Source organism: Hippocampus bargibanti, linkage group LG06 (genome assembly GCF_051943395.1).
Source record: "Hippocampus bargibanti isolate YZ-2025 linkage group LG06, ASM5194339v1, whole genome shotgun sequence".
Lineage (NCBI taxonomy): Eukaryota > Metazoa > Chordata > Actinopteri > Syngnathiformes > Syngnathidae > Hippocampus > Hippocampus bargibanti.
Genome location: NC_142739.1, coordinates 4,891,638 through 4,904,690, shown reverse-complemented (window position 1 = coordinate 4,904,690; position 13,053 = coordinate 4,891,638). Strand labels below are relative to the sequence as shown.

General features: G+C 40.1%; 1 protein-coding gene across 2 annotated transcripts in view; it reads left to right on the top strand.

Annotated features, from left to right (window-relative positions):
- znf236 (zinc finger protein 236) overlaps window positions 1-13,053 on the top strand; it is a 52,928-nt gene that overhangs the window by 21,428 nt on the left and 18,447 nt on the right. For both annotated transcript variants that reach the window (XM_088998763.1, XM_088998762.1), the window contains 9 exons: window positions 51-151; window positions 1,073-1,224; window positions 1,763-1,939; window positions 2,817-3,114; window positions 4,478-4,581; window positions 7,854-8,288; window positions 9,866-10,005; window positions 12,378-12,609; window positions 12,688-12,864. In XM_088998763.1, the coding sequence (XP_088854889.1) occupies window positions 51-151; window positions 1,073-1,224; window positions 1,763-1,939; window positions 2,817-3,114; window positions 4,478-4,581; window positions 7,854-8,288; window positions 9,866-10,005; window positions 12,378-12,609; window positions 12,688-12,864 (1,816 nt within the window). The remainder of the gene's footprint in view (window positions 1-50; window positions 152-1,072; window positions 1,225-1,762; window positions 1,940-2,816; window positions 3,115-4,477; window positions 4,582-7,853; window positions 8,289-9,865; window positions 10,006-12,377; window positions 12,610-12,687; window positions 12,865-13,053) is intronic.

Here is a 13,053-nt window from a genome sequence, read left to right as displayed (position 1 = left end):
GCGTGTCTTAATAGAGTTGTGAAAATTTGTGGTTTGTCATTTCAATTTAGACAGGTGGGCTTCTCCAGCAAAACAGCCAGGGAGAACTACAACTGGACACTGAGCAACATGACCAGGAGGACTGTGAAGAAAACAGCAAAAGAGCATACAGGTTTAATTCAGAGCCAGACCATTTTTATGGAAAGGATCAAAATCTTATTTATTGCCCATGTAGGCAAGAAACACACAATGGATTTAATTGCCAGTTATAAACTGTTCAGAGCAACCTAGACAAAACGGAGAGACAGAACGGAAGTCTGACAGTTCCCTGTTAAGTGCGCCGGTATCTCAGTTGTGGAAGAAAAACAGACACGGATAGTTTTGAATAATTGTCAATACTCAGCAGTTTTGCATCATATGCAATTCCAGGAATTTTATTTTCATTTCCTCTTACTATTTTAATAGAGACAGTGATGATTTTCACTTGTTGTTTAATTGGGGTGGTCCTCAACATTATAAACTTAGTTTAAGTGCTCCTCTTCTTTTCCTTTCGGCTTTTCCCTTCAAGGGGTCACCACAGCAAATCAGTGTCCTCCATCTTTAGAGGTTTAATCCGCATGTTTGTTTTGGCCAAGCTTTTACGTCGGATGCCCTTCCTGACACAAATACCATATTTATATAAAATCAGTTCCTTCATATATTCAATTATTTTTACACAATGACCAGAGGTCAGACCACGCAACTGGTTAGACTGCAGCAAATATATACAAGTACAACAATAATCTCAGTGCCACAAAACAAGTTAATACATCGGTTACATAATGATGAATTAATAATATGCTACAATTGGGTTTGTAATTAATCAGTCTGAACAAGGTTTATTATGTCCAATTTGAAATATTTACACAGATTTTTAATGCTCTTTCCCAAAAGGTGGTTCCACATCTCCACCCCCTACCTATACACCACTATACTGCAGTTTTCACACAATTGTATTCCTTTTCTTTTAAAAGCATAGTATATGGAGATGTTTGGCTTTGTGAATGTTTTCTAGCTGATGGCACTATATGGATTTTTCTTCTCCACTCTTTAGGTGCACATGGTGTAACAAAGGCTTTAAAAAGTCAAGTCATCTCAAACAGCATTTGCGCTCCCACACTGGGGAGAAGCCTTTCAGATGTCACCTCTGTGGAAGAGCTTTTGTATCAGCTGGGGTGTTGAAATCCCATCTGAACACACACACCGGTAAGTTTCTAAAGAGTGTTGAGAAATGTTGCTTAATTAATAATAATACATTTCATTTATAACTGCCTTTCAAAACTCTCAAAGACACTTTGCAGTCACGTAATTTTTGTGTGCGGGTGAGCAGCGGTAGCCATTCGCGCCAGCGTTCACTCTACCCGGAAGTAACACAGTGTTTTATTTCCATTTTAATCTGACTGGCCTAATCGTCTGTGTAAACTCTGTCATACAGGAGTGGTCCATCGATGGAAAAGTTTCTTCAGATGATGACTGTAGAAACATTTTCATCGATGACCGGCCTAATATTCCTTTCCCCTCCTTTACTCGACAAAACTTGCGTTTGATTTCATATTTTCCATCTGGCATTGTTAGACAGCAATTGAATGTAATTTCTCTTCCATACATTTTACTGAATTCCTGAAGGCAAAATCTTGTCTTTTTTAAAATGTGTTGTAGGATGTCATAAGTCAAAGTGCTTGGTGTCAATGGGAAAATTTTCATTTCAACACATCCTTCTTGTGCCATTCTTCCTGAATGATAGGAGTGAAGCCCTTCAAGTGTAATGTTTGTGATGCCTCCTTCACAACTAATGGCAGCCTGAACCGCCACATGATTATCCATGTCAAGTCATTCAAATGCTCCACGTGTAATGCGAGCTTCAGGACAAGCCTGCTTTGTAAAAAGCACATGAGAAAGGAGCATGCGATAGATGATCAAAGTAAGTAATGTGGGTCCACAAGATGGTCACTTCAAGTTACAGAAAAAGGAAAAGCTATTATTCAGTAGGTATACATGTATTAATTGAAATGCCATTCAGAATATTTTGTTCAAATTAATGCTTTCATGCAGATGTTGTGAATTAGATTTTGAGCTACTTATCCCATAACAAGCCACTGTCATACAAATACCTAATTACACATGGGGGAGTTGATTTAGGAAGGGTTTAAACTTCTGAACAACTGCTGCCAGTGACTTGCTGTGGTGCCATCCCAACTGGATGAGTCAATCAGTTGTAACTCGTTGAACAGAAAGAAGAAGAAGTAGATTGAACCAAGTATTGTATTAATTTGTGTTAAATATTCATGCTGAGGGTTTGGTTACCTGACTTAACTAAATGACAGAGGCAGACTGTTTTTGCACTATTGCAATCAATGACTCCAATAATAAACATACTGTCACATATAAATCTTTGTGATACATACGTAAAAGCTTGGCCAAAACAAACATGCGGATCAAACATCTAAAGATGGAGGACACTGATTTGCTGTGGCGACCGATTGAAGGGAAAAGCCAAAAGGAAAAGAAGATGTCACTCAAAATTCTGAAATCAACATTCAATATATATTTTTAATATAGTGGTCAGTACAGTATACATTATAAAATGTGCGTTTTGTGTGTGTGTGTGTGTGTGTGTGTGTGTGTGTGTGTGTGTGTGTGTGTGTGTGTGTGTGTGTGTGCGTGTGTGCGTATGTGTGTGTGTGTGTGTGTGTGCGTGTGTGTGTGTGTGCTTCTGTCTGTCTGAGTGCGTGGGTGTGTCTGCGTGTGCGCAAATTTGTTTGTGCTGGAACTTTGAGCTTTGTCTTCTCTTTCCTCAGTTATTGGTTTGGAAGGTCGAGATGTGGAAGAGGATGAAGAAGATGAAGGGGATCAAAAAACATCGAAGAGACGAGGAACGGAAATCATAACTTTCACTGAGGAACAGGCAGCAGAGCTAGCAAAGGATCCCGGCGAGGAGGCATCCGTGTCAGAGCGAATCCTATCCCAGTCCGCAGCCGAGAGGGATCGCATCAGTGAGATCAAGGACAAGGCGGTGGTGTTAGAAACAGAACCCAAGTTTGCAAATTGCTGCACTTACTGTCCTAAAAGCTTCAAGAAGCCCAGTGACCTTGTCAGGTAATGAGCTCTGTTTTAATATCACAGTACTACTACTTACTTCAACAGAGATACTGGGACTCACAAAAAAGCTGCAAAGTAATAAACAAAGCATGACTAGATTCAAATAATTTGAAATGTCAGTGAGGGGCTGGCATCCAGTCCAGGATGTACTCCACCTCTTCGATAGGCTTCAACACGCACACAACCCTTGTGTATGTAGTTCGATGGACAGATGGATGGATGGATGGATGGGTTTGGCGGGTGGGTGGATTTAGATAAATAGGTACGCAGATAATGTTTTATTTAATGAAATGAAGTTTGTATGGTCTAATTGGAAATAACCCAAACTTGGGGAGAAAATATAACATCAGTTTGCAAAGCTTGTACAAACTTTAAAGGACAACCGACGTCTCCGGACAAGTTGCGTCCATAATTTGTAAAATGGCTTCATATGACTTCTACTGAGCGTATTTTAATAAGATTCCACCGCATATAGCTATATTTTACATTTTAAGACTCGCGCTGAATATTCAGGAAGTCTTGTTTTTGAGTTGGTGACGAGTCCGTACGTGACGTCACTAAAGGAACGCCCCTGACCGAAAAAAAGACGCATTGTAGCGGTCATTCCATCACGTCAATGTATTTTGCTGTACTTATTTGGTCTGGGCATCTCGTGTTGCACCCGAAAGCCGCCAGAAGAGTGCGTCCAAGCTCCATATAAGGAATTTATCAGTCTGTGGAAACGGAGGTGGCCACAGGAGGTCGCCATTTTGTGCCTCTTATTCGGTGAGACATTTGCCCTCAATGTTGCCTCACAATGGCACGGAATAAATTCTTTAATCAATTGCAAATATGTATGCTTTCCTCTTCAGAACTATTTGAATCATATTCATAACTGGATATGTAACAAGAAAGCATATTCTCCGAATCTGAAGCCATTGTTTTGATTCTCCAGCAATGCAAGACGTCTTGGCATGACGTCACGAACTGGGGGCGGGACTTTCTGAAAATGCCCAATTCGCATTTAAATTTTTTGCAGATTTTGGACACTTTAAGTCATTCTTATTGGTGTTTTGCATTTGAATAAAAATATCATACTCCGTGTTTTGGGTATTTTAGATGCTATAAAACGTTTTTCTGATGTCAGTTAAGAAACAAAAAAGTGACGTCGGTTGTCCTTTAAGCATGTTCAAAAGAAGAGGCGATTGACGATGCCACCAAGCTCCACGTGCATATTTTATTTGACTATTTATTGGCTTCACTTCTTTTTGTTTTGTTTTTTTTTCCCCCAGTCTGTCAATGTTCGCCACTGTTGTTTTTTAACTGTAGGGAGAACCCACAAGCACAACTCAATTCTCAAACTTCTACCTGTATTTTCTAGGCATATTCGAATTCACACAGGAGAAAGACCGTACAAGTGTGATGAATGTGGGAAGACTTTTACAGTGAAATCTACTCTGGATTGTCATGTGAAGACACACACAGGTTAATCTTGATGCTCTTTATGTTGTTGACTATATTCTTTACACATATTTTTTTGGGTTGGAGTCACTGTGTAGGTTAACATGATTACATATATCTGCTGTCTTCAGTCCTGTTAGTTGAAGGCCCTGCCATGCTGACTAAGCAGTGAGTTCGTGATTCGTAAGTCAATTGTGTTCGTTGGTTGGTCAGTTCATTGGTGAGGCAATGGAAGCAGAATCGCAGATGGAAATTCCGGCCCATAATTTGATGAGTAATTTGTACACTGCATAATGTGATTGGGGCGCTGCTGCCCCTGACTTGCAACATTGTAAGACAGTGGACAGAGTACCTCATCAACTTCACTAAGATGCCTTTTTTAGAGGAAAGGGGGCTTGGGGACTCTGAGATCGGTTCTCCTATCTTTGCGGTTGAATTCACAGAGGGAGTTAAAAAGCTCCTTCGAGACAAATCAGCGTTTGGTTGGATGAGATCCGCCTGGAGTTCCTTACTCTGCCCGGAATGTTGTGGGGTTGTCCCGTTTGACACACCTTTGCAACATTGTGTGGTCAACTTTAAGAGTACCTCTGAATTGGCAGACCAGCATAGTGGTCCTTCTTTTATTAGAATGGGGACCAGAAGGTAGGTTCTGACTCCAGAGAGATAATACCCCTCAGCCTCTCTGGTAAAGTCTATACAGGGGTGCTGGAGAGGAAGGTCCATCAGGGAAGGCAAACCTCAAATTCGAGAGGAGCAGTGTGGTGGAACATTGGACCAGCTCTACACCCTTAGCAAGAACAACATCATCAACACGCACCACTACCACTGGGGCCATACAGAGACGTGTCCTTTCTCCTTTGCTCCTCCAAGAATGATTGGTCCTCAATACACCCAGTCGTTAAACATATAAAGATTGCAAATGACTTAAGTCATTGTCTCATCAAAGACTTGGCCAATATAGATGATTCTGATTCTAATTCTGAAAAACAGTAGCGATAAAGTAAAAAAAGATTGTGAAAATACTCCCTGCCTGACATTCGTTTATGAGTCTCCAGCCACATATACAGATGATTTAAAAAACTTTAGAACTCTGGTCACAATATCAACAATAAATACCAATGCGCTTGTGAATATATTTATTTATTTTTTCTCAGTTGCACAGGTTAATGTAATACACAATGGTTGAGTCAAGGCAAGCAAACTTTTCCTGTATATATTTTCAAATGTTTAAATGTTTACATAAATACAGTGAGACCTCAACTTACGAACTTAATTGGTTCCCAGACAGAGTGTGTAAGGCGAAAAGTGTGTATCTCAAGAAAAAATTCCCATAGGAAACCATTAAAATGGGAATAATCCGTTCCCGGGTTTCCATAAAATATACTTTTCAACTAAATAAGCCGTAAAACTACACACAACATACCTTATTCTATGTATAATAAATGTGCTATTGTATTGCAATGAAAGAAATACACTGCATTGTATCATAAAGTCACTTTATTTACATTTGCGATGGTCATTTATGGCTTGATGGAATGGCGTTGAAGGTCGAAGGTCAAAGGGAATTGCTGTTCGGAAAGAGAGGCGTATTACATGACGAATGTAATTCAAGAAATAAACTGTGCTGTAAAATAACGTTTTATTTACCTTTTTGATGGTCGTTGATGGCTGATGGAAGGAGAGTCACCTTCCATAAGGACTGTTGGTAACTTAACCTCTGGTGCTGTTCGGTCGTGTGCTTCCGTTGAAGATCACTCCGTGTATTATGTGTGTATTATGAAATTAGTGCTTATTATAAGGTTTAATTTTCATAAATTTGACGTTTGTAAGACAAAAAGTTTGTAAGTTGAGGTGTTTGTAAGTTGAGGTCTCACTGTATATATATATATATATATATATATATATATATATATATATATATATATATATATATATATATATATATATATATATATATATATAAATTAATTAATTAAAATTAAACATTATTTTTTTTTTGGTTTCTTTTTCCGAAAACAACCTGGCCAATTATGCTTGTTGGATAGCAATGTTGGAAACAAGACAAAAGTTGGGAATGAGTTCAATTAGGGGTGTGCATCATACCACACTTGATGAGTTGAGATGATTCTCAGCATACTGTACAATATGATTTAAAGGAAAAACGACGTCTCCGGACAAGTTGCGTCAATAATTTGTAAAATGGATTCAAATGACTTCTACTGAGCGTATTTTACAAAGATTCCACCGCATATAGCTACATTTTCCGTTTTAAGAAAGGACCGCCCCATGTCCGTAAAAAAAACGCATTGTAGCGGTGCTTCCATCACGTTAATGTATTTTGCTGTAGTTGTTTGGTCTGAGGACCTCGTTTTTTTGTTTCTTCCCAAAACTACTTCAAATTGACCTCGGAGATGCCGAGTTTCAGAAGGTCCTGCCCCCTTGTTCGTGACGTCACGCCAGGACGTCTTGCCTTGCTCTAGAATCAAAACAATGGCTTCAGATTTGGAGAAAATGCTTTCTTGTTACTCATCCAGTTATGAATATGATTCAAATAGTTCTAAAGAGGAAAACATAAATGTTTGCAATTCAAGCAAAGTTCAATTCAAGCCTTGTCTGCTGGGAATTTGTGTCAAATAGTATCAAATAGTAGTCTTGGTGCAACACACAACGATTCACCATTGCGTTATTTATGTGTTTTCCTTCTAATTTCGCCATCAACACGGATCAACATGACACAGACCAAACAAAGTACCCAAAGTCCCCAAAATGCATTGTGTCGCTTTCTCGCTCAGATGCCAGACGTGATGTCACGTCAGGGATCATCATCAATTCGTAAACAAGACTTCCTGAATATTCAGCGCGAGTCTTAAAACATAAAATATAGCTATATGCCGTGGAATCTTTGTAAAATACGCTCAGTAGAAGTCATTTGAAGTGATTTTACAAATTATGGACACAACTTGTCTGGTGGCGTCGGTTGTCCTTTAAGAAAGGAACGAGTTTAAAATATGTTCATTTATTTTTATTTAGTGGAATCATTAATGGATTTAAAATGGTACAAAAATGTTATGAATATGTAAGACCATGTACAAGTCCAAATTATCCTGTTAAATTATATTTAAAGAAACAACAAATTAGTAACACCGCAGCAATTACATTCAAGGATTCAACAATTCTAGAATATCACAAATCAAATTGGTTCATCAAATGAGTTTTATTTTTTGGAATGGGTTTTTGTTGTCCACCTTGGTTCTTTTCTTCACATTAACTTCCTACGTGTCTTCTAATTTTTGCAGGTCAGAAACTGGTCAACTGCCACATGTGCAACACTTCCTTCTCTACAAAGGGGAGCTTGAAGGTGCACATGCGGCTCCACACTGGCTCTAAGCCTTTCAAATGCCCCTTCTGTGACCTTCGCTTTCGAACCTCTGGGCATCGCAAAACACACATCCAGTGCCACTTGAGGGCTAATGGAGTGAACCGCAAGCCCAAACGTCCTTCCTCGTCTTCTGCTCAAACCAGTCACAGTGAAGCTATGGGCCATGGCGATGCCTCAGGACAAGGCCAGCATACAACAGCTACAGAGACACTTCAGACTGTGGGGCTGCTACAAAACTCCAACCCTGACAACATCTACCTCCCAGCAAACCAAGTGCTGACTGGGCAGTTTGACCAGAATCTCTTACAGTCGGGTCTGCTGGGACAGGCAATTCTGCCAGCCTTAATGTCAGGTATCAATCTGCGTTCACACCCAATCAACCTAAAACTTTAGAGTCAAGTAGTACAGGCATCCATCCATTTTCCGTACCGCTTATTCCTCATCATCGTCGCGGGGGGTGCTGGAGCCTATCTCAGCTGTCATCGGGCACGAGGCAGGGGACACCCTGATTTGGTTGCCAGCCAATCGCAGGGCACACAAAGACGTACAACAGTCACTCTCACACTCACACCTCGGGACAATTTGGAGTGGTCAAACCTGGAGAAAGCCCACGCGGGCCCGGGGCGAACATGCAAACTCCACACAGGGAGGCCGGGCCGGGACGCGAACCGGCGACCTCTGCACTGTGACGCCGGTGTGCTAACCACTCGACTACCGGGCCGCCCTAGTACAGGCATAGAGTATTTAATTTTGATACTGATATTGTTATGACATTTTTACCATTCATTTTTTGGTTACTGTGAGTTCAGTGTGACCTTAGTTGTATTTGAAATGTGAAAAGGTGGATACCTTTCCACTCGACTTGTTTACACTGTTGGCAAGTTGGTGCCATTTACAAGTACATATATGTACATGTATATGTGATTTTGTTCCCATCTTTACAGTGATAACAATTCAAGGTAATGTCTTGTGTGTGGAATTGACTTTTAGAACCATCATCTCTATCAATTTTAAACACATGACCATCATCTTGCACTATATTTAATGAATAGCTGAATGCCAAATGTTGGAGACTGTTGAGGACGTTCAGAAATGCGGTTTACACATATGAGGACATTTATGTCCTCATATATGTCCTCATACTGAGGAAGCCAGTGCTTCCTAAGTCCTTCATCCACGAGCTGGGCACCCTTCTGTCATTGTCCCTTCATCTTTATTCATAAAGTAAATTAAATGGGCACCTGTCGGTACTTGACGCAGGCAAAATTATGAGGAAGGACGATGTTAGAGTTGAAATTAAGAAATAATTGAAACTCACACAAAAAGGAGGGAAGACGTCTCTTTGTTGATGTTTTACTTGCAAGGAGAATAGACAAGACAGAGTACAGGGTACAGCGTTCTCACCTATTTTAAACAATCTTTCTACACCCTTCCCTTTTATTACAATGACCGGCCTTGGTTGACAGTTCTCGTGAGCAGGAAATTCTGTTAGTCTAAACAAAGTTTCAGCTGCGTTACTCTGGCATCCAAATGAAGATTAGTTGGGTTTAAAGAGAAACGTTCATCTTATATAACTGCATGAACTCATAATGGACAATACAACTTGTCAACTAGTCCATTTAGGTGTTGTTGTCCAGCCAATGTGCTGTCAGAATCAGCATTTGGTCACTGGATTAACATTAGACATCATTATGTCTGAGGTATAATTGCTGTACTGACAGATATACACACACTTTGAGCGTGTTGAAACAAACACAACCAAAAAAAACATTCAAAATGGAAAAGATTGCTAATCACTTTTTTTCCTGTGTGTGTGTGTGTGTGTGTGTGTGTGTGTGTGTGTGTGTGTGTGTGTGTGTGTGTGTGTGTGTGTGTGCGTGTGTGTGTGTGTCCGTTTGTGTGTTTGTTTTAATGTGTTCATCATGGCAGGAGATGTGAATGTGTCCCTCTCAGATGGACTGACCACACTTGAAGGAATTCACCTCCAGTTGACCCCCACCAACTTGGTCTGCCCTAATGTCCAGATTGCTGGCATCGACGCAAGCAACTTAAACAACATCACTCTGCAGGTGAGGCACATCTCCTTTTTGTTTTGTTTTGTTTTTTTCTTGCAACTGCGGCTTTCCTCACAACTCAAAACTAGTCACGGCTCACACATGGATGCAAAGTTATAGATTTACATATAAATCATTGGAAACTTGGTACATGAGTAAGAATCACTATGGACCACATTTCCTTTTGTATTAATATAGAGTATAAGAAATCAAATGCATACTTGTAGCTGTTTTTTTACTATTCAACTATAGCATTGGGTGTATTTTCACAATCTCCTAAACAAAGCTTAGCTTTGACATTGTCGAGGAGAAATTAATTAAAAAATATGTTCTTGGTGGAGTTGAATCTACTGTACTGCATTATTGAAAGACGTCTTTCTGTTACAGTGGAACCTCGGTTTGCGAACGACTCACAGTTGGAACAAAATATCAGAGAAATTCTTGCTTCGTAGTTCGAACAACAATCGGATTTCAAACGCCGGTACGACACGTGAGTGCGTACGCGAGGGTGGGATGCTGAGCTGCGTACGGGTGTATCGCTCTCTTCGTGACCAACTGTTGTCGCTTGCAGACGTGCTGTGTTTTGCTCTCGCGTTTAATATAGGTGTACGAAGAGTTTTAGCCCCTAATCATGCCTCCAAAGAAAGTAAGTGCTGCTACAAGTGAAAAAAGAAAAGTAGTGCGTACAACTATTGTATTTAAGAAAGAAATAATAGCAAGATATGAAGGAGGTGTGCGAGTGTCTGATCTGGCTAGGGCAGGGGTGCTCACACTTTTTTCAGCAAAGGAGCTACTTTTGAAATGACCAAGTCAAAATGATCGACTCATATTTATTGAGAAATATAGTGACGATTATTGCAATTTATGTTGATTTATATCCGCATATGTTGCACAACATAATTATGTCAATTGTTTGCCATTACCCGAGTTCACTCTGATAACTGGCAGACGAGACAACCGCACTTGAAAATGTCATCGTGAAAAAAAACTCATCCTCTCATTCCGTATGAAAGTGATGTTTTTTCTTCTTACTTGGTCCAGCTCTTCCACTTTTTTATACTGTATCTTACGTTTAAGGGGAAAAACTGAGCGAAAAATTAGGATGTAACTAACGACATCCTTGTTCACTTTGCAACGAAGGGGCGTTGTTTAAGCTCGCAGTGAGTCTCTCAATGAGATGTCATTTGATTGGTTCTCCGGTGTATCAATCAAATAAAGGGATGGCTGATTGGCTGACGTCGAGTTTTTTTTCAAAAGAACTCCACTTGATTTGTTAAGCGTCAGTTCCTGACAATGTCACATCACCTTGTCTTGCGATCTACCGATAGTACCATGAAGATTGATTGGTCGATCACGATCGACGCATTGAGCACCCCGGTAGGGAATACAGCATGACGAAATCTACGATCAGTACGATATTAAAGAATAAGGCTGTGAAATCTAGTGATGTGGCTATGGGAGTGAGAGCAAGTATCATTGGATAAATATTTTAAGAGAAAAAAACATCCTGTAGCCGAGTCATCCGTAGCAAAGATATTTGAACGTGTGAGCACCCCTCAGACAGAAGAGCTCCCCGAAGTTTTTATGGAAGGGGACTCTCCTTCCAAACAATAAATGTCCTTCCTCCGTCCACCTGCGCCTTCTGCTGACCACCACAAAGGTAAAAAATCCTATTCATAATTCTTTTCTTTACGAACGTACAATTAACCTGGGTTACATTTATGTACATGTTATTTGTGTCTTTGCCATTTTGCTTAACATTTCCTGAGATATACATTGCTTTTTATGTGTTGGTCAGCATTTTAATGTGCAATTTCATGCGTAAAATAATGTATAAAATACTGTACTAAAAAGGTAAACATTCGGGGTGTTGGAACGGATTAAAACGATTTACATTATTTGTAATGGGAAAAATTGTTTCGGTGTTTGAGCAAATCTCTTTTCGAACAGGGTTCTGGAACGGATTATGGTCGAGAACCGAGGTATCACTGTATTATAAACTGCTGCAAACGGCAACAAAAATACACTAGTACTGGAATTAAGTAAATGCCTCTTAGTCATTAAAAGTTGAGCTGGGTTTGTTTATCTTTTAAGACAAAGTTTTTCTTTTTCCACAGGACGTGAATGTGATCTCATTAGATTAAAATATGTACGGCAATTGAAGCTGTACACTCAGTCATCAAAACCCAAAATCTAATTAATCATTTCCAGTGATTTTAGGCCATGCTTATGCAACCTCAAGAATGCCATCTTCATATATAGTTTAATTTCATTCTAATTATTGATGTTCAACCACACATAGACTCTCATACCATGCGCTCATCTATACCTCATTAAAACGTCATAATAATCGATTTCAATACATTGTGGCATTCTTTTTTTTGCAGATCGACCCTGCCCTTCTCCAACAGACTCTACAGCAGGGTGGCCTTCTCTCACAACCTCTTAGTGTCGACACTGGTCTTGTCCTCCACTCTGGCAGTCAATTTATGTCTTCTGGTGATGCATCTGTGTCAGCCAATGTTGTCCTCCAACCCCTGACCAACCCGGGCCTGCAGCCATCCACCATCACACCTGCCCAAGTGACAATGGCTGGTTTCTCTGAGCAGGACACTGCAGGTTGGTTCCGCCTACAGATGGAAAATGTTCACTGTGTTTCTTCAGCTGAACGGTGAATGTTAAACTGTAATCATCTAGGTTCTCAAGACTTGAGCCAAGTAATGGGCAGCACTGGGTTGGTGAATGGGGGCACAGGCAGTCAAGAGATTACACTGACGATCAACAATTCCAGCCTCACACATGCTCTAGCACAAGTGCAACCAACACCTTCATCTTCCAATATCTCATCCTCAGAGATCACTCTGACCATAACAGGTACTGTATTAATGATGTAGGAACTCATGATTTCAAGCACTAGTAGAGAAGAAGAAACAGTCTGCCAATGTTGAGTGCCACTCTTCTTGTAAGAAGCAACAATCTGTTTGTTCGAATAAAATACTAAGAATAATCTATGAAGAAAATATTCATGATCCCTTTGGGGGGTACATATTTCATGAACAAAAC